Source organism: Alnus glutinosa, chromosome 10 (assembly GCF_958979055.1).
Source record: "Alnus glutinosa chromosome 10, dhAlnGlut1.1, whole genome shotgun sequence".
In the NCBI taxonomy this organism is placed as follows: domain Eukaryota; kingdom Viridiplantae; phylum Streptophyta; class Magnoliopsida; order Fagales; family Betulaceae; genus Alnus; species Alnus glutinosa.
In genome coordinates, this window is record NC_084895.1 from 10,801,560 (window position 1) to 10,811,994 (window position 10,435).

Here is a 10,435-nt window from a genome sequence, read left to right on the forward strand (position 1 = left end):
TATAATCTTTAATCCAATTATTTTTTTAAAAAAATAAGCCCTAATTTATATGACATGGTTGACCTAATCAAATTAGGAACTCTTCTTCCAAAATGAACTTTGTCATCTTTTAGGTTCTTGGATTTTTATCTCTCACTCCCATTAAGGAAAATACTGTCAACCCTAAACCTTTCATCCAAAACTTGACATGGTAACCTTAATCAAATTAAATTACATCATTCGAATCCTTGTTCATAACTTTCCTAAATTGTGAATCTTAATGTGATGTCCCGAATATTATTTGGCAATTTTGGGAATAAAATTTATTGGGATAAACAACTAAAATTAATTAGACTAATAGAAAGTACAATGGGACGCGCAGAGAATATTTTATGGGCCAAAGAAATAAGTTATACAAGGAGAAAATATGTGAGAATGAATGAGAAATTGAATAAAGGCAGAAAAAAATGGATTAAATAAGTAAAATTAATGTGACGCGTCTAGACGGTATCTTATCACCACGTGGCGGATGCCTTATTCCACGCGCGTCCGGACGTCTGCCTTAAAGTGTCCGGACGGTTCGCAACGAGCGGTGCACGGTCTTCTTAAACGACGCGCGTCCGGACGGTAGTCGATGTCTGTCCGAACGGTCTGCTATGCGGCGCACGTCTTCTTAAATGGCGCACGTCTAGACGGTGATTAATGTCCGTCCGGACGGTCTGCCTAATGACGCGCATCCGGACGGATTGTATTGCCCACCCAGACGGGGTTCGAATTAAAGAGGGCAAAACGCCCTTTTTCCTTCTCGGCAGTTGGTTTTTCCTCCCTATTCTCTACGATTTTTCACTTAAAAACCGTAATATCTTGAAATCCAGCCGTCCAATCTTATATTCGACTTCAATAAAGTAATCATTGAAGTCCAATCTACGTTTTGACCGAACGTTTTGAGGTAAATAGTTAAACTCGCATCTTTTAGAGGTTATTGTTAAATCTTGTAGAAATGAGTTTAACTTGGTATTTTCTTTAGGTTTGGTGTGGTTTGGAGTTGCCAGGAGCATCCCGAGCATTTAGTCACTACTTGGTTAATTTTTGGTAAGTTTTCCATAGACATTAGTTTTGGGTATTTTATTAAAATGTTATATTATTGTGGTTAATCCTAAGTTATACTTATGGGTTAGCAATGTTGGGTTTAATAAAATACTTAGGAACGTTAGAGCTTTATGGGTAAATTAGTAAATGGCTTTTGAGCAATTCAAAATGCCACTAGGTGTAATTTTTAGTTGAAATGCTAAGTAATGCAATATATTGTGTTTTAGCAGCATATTGCGGTTGAGTTTAGAGTCATTTGGATATTTGGAAGCACAAGCGATCTGAGGTGGGTATTCTACTCACTAAGAAAAATATATATTTTTATATGTAATAGATTGATAAAATATATATAATGTTTATGAAACTGAACCAACCATATGATGAATTATATGCTTTGAGATGATTTGATTAGTTTCAATTATGTTTAAACTATATCAATGATGTTTAAGAAATAGTGCAAGAGTGAAAAGTATTGAATTGATTTAAAGTGTTATGTTCTGCGGTTGGGATTTAAATTATGCAAATCACTGAGAATATGTCATGTTGAAACTGTTTATGTTTTATGAAACTATGTTTTGAGTTTGAGAACATGTCATGTTGAAACTGTTCAAGTTTTATGAAGAAACTATGTTTTGAATGTCTTCAAAGTGATTGATAAAAAATGTTGGATTGGTTTAGTTTTAAAAGGACATGATTTAGCAACTACATGATTTCAGCATGATACAGAAGTAAAATATATACTGGTCAAGCACAAAACATAGAGCATGTAGTATAGAGCATACATACCCCAACAGAATCAGTATTAGGAGCATAACAGTATCAGCAGCATATCAGTATCAGCAGCATATTAATATTAGCAACATAACAGTATCAACAGCATATCAGTATCGGCAGCATTATTAGCATCAGTTCATGCATGTCATGTATAGCATTGTTTTATGAGTGATGTTTTTATGATATGAGTATTTTTGCTAGACGTAGTAGTATGCATAAGAGTCTTCATGGAAAAGATCTTATGTATATTTCTATCAGATGGTCGCATGTGTTAATATCATACATTGAACTTGAAAGTACATGGATACATGACTGCCCAAGCGCGAGTAATGGCATGTCTATGAGTAAGAAGGTTGACTGTTATTGATATTCAGGAAAGACATGTTAGCATGATTGAGTTTAACTCTAGTGCTCTCATGATCTACTGACGTTCAAGGCACGAAACTGAAATACCGTTAGATATGGTGTTGCAAGTGTTTTGTTGAAGGATGTTATCCTAGTATGGAAGAGTTAGATGCCATGTTCCTTGCTTAAGACTTATGTGTATACGTGATATCTGTGATGGAGTGATCGTGTGCACATACGTCTGAGCGACCAATGAAAAGTATTATTATAGAGGGGTCTATATGTAGAAACTTCCAAGGAGGGATGACTGGAACTTCTACATATGTTCACAACTATATAGTATGTTTTAAATGTTTTCGAAATAGTCGGTGTTTGCTGCATTAGCTATTGGTAAATTATGGCTAATATAGTGCTCGCGTGACTAAAAATAAAAGAAAGGTTGGTTCTTTGTGAAAACTCAATTAGTCTTATACCACTGAGATCTTAGTGTGTTTCATGCTAAGGCGGTAAACTCATCATTTCACATATGCGGATGTGGATACCACCACAACCGTGTAGATGATATTCCTGTGATTGCAGGTACTCATGAGGTGGACGATGATCAAGTAGCACACTATCTGGGTTACTACGATTGAAGCCTGTAGCGACAATTGTAGTGGGGTAGGACTATGGTGTCCTTATTTTTTGGTGTTTTTGTATATGGCTTGTGACGTATGTGTCATATATTATTTTGTATAAGCCATTCTTTTGTAATAGTTATATGTAGTTAAACTTTAAACAGATAGACGTGTGTTATGGCTCGCATTTGTTTAGATAACGAGTTTGTTTATAGTTATGCTTTTTCGCTTGATTGATGGTATTATGATTTCTTCCGCTGTAAATGTAACTCTGTATATCAGGTGCATGTTATGGGCATGTGCCTATGTTGGCTGAGCGACATGTAGCCGTGCTACTGCGATGACTCGTTTTACGTTTTGTATTAAAAAAAAAAAAAAAAAAAAAAAAAAAAAAAAAAAAACAGGTCGTCACACTTAAACATTGCATTCCAACTAAGGGGATCCTTATGTTTGAGTCTTGTGAAAAATCACAACCTCTTCTTTAGGAAATTATCATAACCTGAAATATTCTTAGGAAAATTAGATCAAAAAAATATTAGGTTAAGAATTTTTGAATCCATACTTTCAGGATTTATGGATTAAGATTAGGATTTGAGAAAATCCTAAATAATCCATTAGCTTGTCTCCCCTTAGGTTGTGAAACCTTAGGTATTGGACTCCAAGAGTAGTGGCTGGCCATCACATTCAAGTGATGCATAGTTATAGATAAGACCCATGGATCTCATCATTTGCTTGATTATGAGTAAAACTCATGCCAATCCATGCATGACAATCAAATTACTATACATCCAAAAATATTTATGAATGCACATCATGTTTCAATAATATGAAACTCTTTTCAAATTATTGACAACATAATTACCATGCACTCATAAATCTAAACAAGATTGATTTCATTCTGCTCTGACATCATGGTTCCCCCACTGGATAGCATCCACCACATTATTCAGACATACCATTGGGGATATCTTCACACCTGCGCCTGTATGGTGTACACCAGGCTGGTCAAACTGTTTTACGCCAACCTAGAGGTGGTGCAGGACGATGACCACGAGGTGGTGCTACAGTCCATCGTTGACGGCCATATCATCACTGTTGATCCCCATATCATCAGTCACTTCATCGGAGTTTCGGTTCTTGATATCTCCGGCAGCCCATACAATGAAGTGGTGCTCCCTCCTTCACTGGATGATCTCAAGGAGTTTTTTCATCCTGTTCCACAGGGTGAGGAGCGTCCTACCACCATCAGGATTGGTGCCTTAATCTCTTTCACACTGCATGTTGGCCAAGATTGTTCAGCACAACCTCTGGCCAGTTGTCAAGCCCAGTGACCTGATTCTGAAGAAGGCCTAGTTTGTTTATGCCATCCACCTCCGCTTGCCTTTCTATTTGTGCAAGCATATTCTGAGTGTTATGCTGGAGGCCTGTGATGAAAGCAATACTGGACTTTCTTTTGGCTGCCTACTTACTAATATCATTCTTCAATCGGGGATCAACGTTACTGGAGAACCGATGATGAAGATTCAGCAGCCCATCAACAAGTAGACTTTGATGAAGTCCAATGCTCAACTGTGGAGAGATGACTCCGATGATGAGGTGCTCGTACCTACTGCCATGCCTGTTGGTTTTCCAGCCATGGCTTCCTCCTCCCAGACCGTCCCGCCATCTAAGCCGAAGGTTAACTATTCTTAGATCATGGAGGCTTTGGCTGCCATCCAGGGGGAATGAGCTCTATGCAGGTATCTTTGTCCTCCATGCAGCAGTTCATCACCTTTATGCAGCTAGAGGTGCACTCCATTAACAAGAGAGTGGAGCAGAACCAGCTAGACCTCCGAGAGTGTCTCAAGTTCCATCATCCGGACAGTAGTGACGATGAGGATGCTCCTAGGAATGCTCCTATGGCCGAGGATATTTGAGTTGTTTTTATTTATTTTTGTCATAGTTTTTATTTGAAAACATTTGTATCATATTTTATTATTTTGGCTTAAACCTTTGGATTAATATTACTCTGTTTCCTGGGTTCTTCTGAGACCGTTAGAGGAGTAATTTTTATTACAGTTGATTTTTGTATTACTCTGTTTTACCCTTTGTCCCTTTGTGACAAAAAGGGGGAGTAATTTTGGATTTTTGGACGGGGAATGTATTTCCAAACCGGTTAAGTGATTTTTGTCCCAGAATGGCCAAAGGGGAAGTTTGCTAGTTTGTGATTAGCCCCATTCTATGTTTGGACAAAATCACTTGTATGTAGAGATGCTTTTAACAGGGATTTCACTATTCAGAAGTGTTTCAGAAAATTTTGCACTGTTTGCAAATCAGAGATTTCAATTCCCTGTCAGCTGTCCGGACAACATGTCATCCCGTCCGGAAGTCCATCTGTCCACTGTTCCATCCGTCCGGACGATGTGCCATACCTTTCGGACGCCCAACAGACTAAGCATCATCCGTCCAGACAACGTGCGTTTCCGTCCGGACCTCCACTATTTCGAGAAGCTATTGTTCCAGTTTGCATCCGTCCGGACGTCTCAGTAGCCCATCCAAACGCCTCTCAGTGATCGATTAGCTTCAGATTCTTTCCAAGTTCATTTTAAAGGAGGATTGCTTCAACCGTTCGGACGACGTGGATTCCCGTCCGGACACGCTCATACATAAGGCAAGAATCGCAATTCAAATACCACCGTTCGGACGTCAGTCAGCATTGCATGTTGAAGATTAGCTGTCCAGACGTTCATCCCCCATGGTTTGGACGCGCAAAGCCTTATATGAAAATTACTTGCAGCGGACGTGCGAACGTCCGGACGATAATGCCTCACCGTCCAGACCCGACTCTCAAATAGAAAAGATTTTTAGCGAAAATCTCAAAAATTCTGGTCGCACAGTTGTCCCTCCGGACGGCCCATGTCCACCGGCCAGACGGCATCCGCATATTTTACTGCAGTTGCCCATTTGAACCTTAGCTTATAAATAGAGGCCCTTGGCATTAAGAACTGCAAGAATTCGGTATTGAATTCCACTAGTGCTCAGAGAAGTTATTTTGTGAAATTATTGAGCTGATTAGTTTCCTCTGAAACCATTACAAATGTGTTGTTGCTGCGCTACAACTAAAGTCTATCTTAGAGGTCAGCTCTAAGATAAAGGATTCCATTGAAGACCCCTTCAAGTAGGAGACCTGGTTGGAAAATGTTCGTGTTGGGTTACACGTTAGAGAGCAAGGTATGACCACTGCATCAGGGGTATGTGAGTGTTACTACTTTGTATCTAGCTTTGTCTTCTGAATAGTGGATATCCTGGGTTTGGTTGTCCTGGAGTGGTTTTTCTCATCTTGAGTTTCCACTTCGTTAACAAAAAATTATTATGTTGTTTATTTTCTGCATTGTTTATTTTTGTTAACACTTTGTGCACACACTTGCTATTTATTTTAGAAGTCAATTTCATTTTTCAAAAATGTTACGTATATCATTACTAGTTTTCCATATATAGTTGTGTAACACATTTCATTAGAATCACTAATGCAGGTGCCACGCCCTCATCCCAGGACAAGAATCCACATGAGTGGCTATGTACGTAGGATATGGAGTTATGTTGGCAGTTGTGACAGACAATATTAGTATTCTTTTGAATGTAGGTGGGATATCGAAGTTTGTAAATGATGTAAACACTATTCATATGGTTTGATCATTTTGTGATTGTAGGTAACTTATATATCATGCTTGGAATTACTTTGAACGTTTTTAAGTTTGTATTATATATGTTTGGGGTTGAGTGACATTACGTTGATATTCTGTCTTATTTGTTATTGTTTTGTTGATGGCTTGATGTACATCAAGCCATAGTGATCGTTTATGAGTGTATAGAGTTCGGATTATAAGTGTATGTGATCGTTTATGAGTGTATGAATATGTAAACATTATTCTTGCTATATTAGGTATTGCTAGAAGAAAAAAAAAAATTAATGAATTTATTTATTTTTTTATTTGGAGTCGTTTTATCCCTAAAACGACTCCAACTGTTAGAGTCATTTTGTACTGAAAACGACTCGAATCTGTTAGAGTCGTTTCGGTCTAAAATGATTGCACACTTTTAGAGTCGTTTTTCATATAAAATGACTCTACCTGTTAGAGTCATTTTATCTCTAAAATGACTCCAATTGTTAGAGTCGTTTTCATTACAAAAATGTTTAGAGTTGTTTTCATTTAAAACGACTTCAAACGTTTTGAGTCGTTTTGATAAAAATGATTCTAATTGGAGTCGTTTGAACAGTAGAACAATTCTACCCTAGAGTCTAAACGTTATATGTTAAGTCGTTTTCTAACGGACTTAAATTTTTTTTTTTTAAAAAAAAAACAAAGACTTAAAACGATTGGAATCGTTTTTATGCCAAAAAAAAAAAAAAGGATTCAAAATACATGATTTTTTTTTTGTAGTGAATGCATATTGTGCTTGATCACGTCGACAATATTCATCAACAAATGAGAGACAGAAAAATTGTTGCCGATAACTCTTATAAGCGACATACAGTAGATACATACGTTCACATGGCAGTGAGTCAATATTTTATTTTTATTAGATTAAATAGAAACTCCTCTAATCAAATAAATTAATTTGAGTGGATGTAATAATATTGCTTAAAATAGTGATCATTCGCATGGGTCGACATTCGTACGTAGTGATGTTAATTATTATACCTCTGGCGGCCATGCCCCTTATTCTTCTACCAATTAAATTAATTAATTAATTAATGGGAGCGTGAGTATAAGAAAGCAAAGCTGAGTTTACTTTTACCAAAGTGTGAGTATATGAAAACAAGCAGTTTGTTAGTTAGTTTGTTTTCTATTTTTAAGATAATTAAATATACTAACAAACAAGATAAAATAACAAAAAACAGTTTTCATCTTATGACACTACAAAAATGCATGTAAACAGCCACGTGCAGTTTGACACGTGTCAAACTGTTAGACATGTGCATTTTGACACGCGTAAGACGCGTGTCAGATGTGCAGGTCATTATCTGCACAATTTGACACGTGTTTTGACACGTGTATCTCAATACACGTGTCAAATTTTTTTTTACAAAAAAAAAAAAATCCAAATTGAAATTTTCATTTAAATAAATTTTTAATTTGATAATTTAATTGTATTTTTAAAATAAATTAAAAATACGATTAAATAATTAAATAAAAAATTCAATTTGGATTTTTTTTTTCAATTTAATTTTGTTATTGGTTATTTAAAATTATTTGGTTTAATAAATTTTCGTTTTTTCAAATTTTATTATTTCCGACCACAAATAACGCAATATTGATTTCACCCAAAAACAGCACAAAATCATATTACACAAACCAATAGTTAATAACGTTTTCATTAACTACGCAAATATTTACAAATAAAAATTAATTACACAAAATATCTATAAATCTGAAGGGCGTCCCTGCGAATCACGAGGTACCGTCCCAGGCGTGTTCTCGCCAACCGGCGATTGCTGGGCAAGGAATGGTGTAGCGGGCGAAGGTGTAGCGACAGTGGAGTGCTGGCTCAGCCGTCGTCCAACAGGCGACAACGTACCAACCGTTGTCGAATTACCTGCAAATAATATGGACAATTAAAGTATATGATATTACTTGTAAAATTAAAAGGGTAATTAAAACAAATTGAAATTAATTTTGTCCTATACACAATATAAATCATACCTGCAGATGCACTACTAACAGACGACGTACTACCTACGTGTGCAGGTGAAGACTGAGTACCAAGACATGGTGCTGATGCTCCCATGGAGGACATGAAGACCTCAAACTGTCGCATGCGCTGCTCCATGGCGTCGAACTGCTGCATGCGCTGCTCCAACAGGTCATTCCTCACTCGCTCAGCCTGTAGCTCCGCTTGGATCTCTTCCATCTTCCGAGCGTGTTCGGCCCAATCCCGAGACGTGCCCTGAGATAGTCCCCCCTGTGACCGAGGCCTGTATGAGAAACATGTCCCCCGAACAGTTGTAACGTTCGGCCCAACCTGCCGAACCCTCCCCGCGTATTCAGGCCTCCCAACCGCCTGTTCGTAAGCGTCGTTCGGTGCCCAACGCACCGTGTCTGCTGAGACGCTTTGCGTGGTGGCTGGATCACTGGATAAACTCTGCATCATCCTCTCCTGTACATCGTTAACATGAAAAACTAATATATTGAATAATGACATGTCACACATAATTTAAAAAAATTAGTAAATTAAATCAGTAGCATACGCATAGGACCCGTGTACGTTCGTTCACGTAACTGCCGTCCTTCCTTGTGTGGGTCTTCACGAACGACGCAGCGCGAGTGGGAGGCGTGCCAGATGTACATGTCTGTCGTCATGCAGTTGAAATATATGACAAACAGATAGCGATAAAAATAGTATAAAGAAAATGAAAAACAATTAACGACAAATATTAAAAACATAAACATATATTTTTTCATACCTCCTTGTGATTAAATCTGGCATAACTTTTAGATCCCGTACAATGGGGAAGGTCATTCTGCTCCATCAACCTCTTCATCCGCTCAGACATTGCCTACGCATTGAACATAAGAAAAAAATGTAAGCATTGACACACTTAAATTAAAATTAAAATTAAATGAACTGTTATTAAAAAACCTTAAAAAATTTTATGCCTACATACCCTTTTGTGCTTAGTGCACCAATCGCTCATTAGGAACTCTACATCTGCTGCGTCATACTTCGCAAAAAAATTATCCGGCATTCTCGCACGGATACTCTCAGGCGTGTCACTGTCTCCAATACATAGTTTGGTTTTGAACCTCGACTTCCATGAGCGGTGCTTACGGCCAATATCGTTCCACGCTTCCTGTTGCGCCCTACGCTTGTCCACTGATACAGGTAGATAGAAATCCTCCTGCACATTCAATCAAAGCATTATAGGTTTAATATCTTCAATATAAACATTAATCTTAACTTTAATTCAAATAAATAAATAAATTATATTCATAAAATATACCATCAGCGCGTCCCACATAGCCTGCTTAATCTGCTTATTTACCCTCGCCCATTCGTCCCGCATATGTATGTAGGACCCGCTCCTGATAAGCTTGCCCTCAGCCCGCCTAAAACGATTGCAGGCTCGTCCTACAGGTTGTAGAGCAGCATTGTACTGCAATACAACCTTCTTCCCCCTCGGGAGCACCCAATTTCTCGATGGGTCCTCAATCACCTCATAATAAATGGTCCCGTCTGGGTTGTACCCTAATAAAAAAAATATTCAACATTTCATTGGTTAACACTAAAGAACATATATATATATATATATATATATATATATATATATATATATATATATATATATATATAAGCAAATTGTAAATTCAAGTTATTTTTCTATCAAACAAAAAATGAAATTTTTGATAACATAATATGAGTTTTAAGGACGTTAACTTACCCATCAACTGAATGTGGTCAATCGGTATGTGCTGGGTCGCTGGGTCGCCTGCAACCTCCTCGCCAACCCCTCCCGCTGGTGGAGGCTGCTGATCATCATCTGAATCCATATCCTGGGGGCTATCGGGGGCCAACTGATCGGTACCCAACATCGCAACGTCCTCCTCATGGGTACTATGGCTCCCCCCCACATCTGGCATCTGACTCTCACC

The 10,435-nt window shown here is 37.9% G+C and overlaps 1 protein-coding gene across 1 annotated transcript; it reads right to left on the reverse strand.

Annotated features, from left to right (window-relative positions):
• Positions 1–8,932: 8,932 nt before the first annotated feature.
• Positions 8,933–10,025, reverse strand: LOC133879026 (uncharacterized). Its single transcript, XM_062317577.1, has 4 exons — positions 9,787–10,025; positions 9,451–9,684; positions 9,320–9,342; positions 8,933–8,942 (listed from the first exon to the last, which is right to left on the reverse strand). Exons 1-4 carry the CDS (start codon positions 9,847–9,849, stop codon positions 8,933–8,935), a joined length of 330 nt encoding a protein of 109 aa, XP_062173561.1. The 5' UTR covers positions 9,850–10,025.
• Between the last annotated feature and the right edge of the window lie 410 nt (positions 10,026–10,435).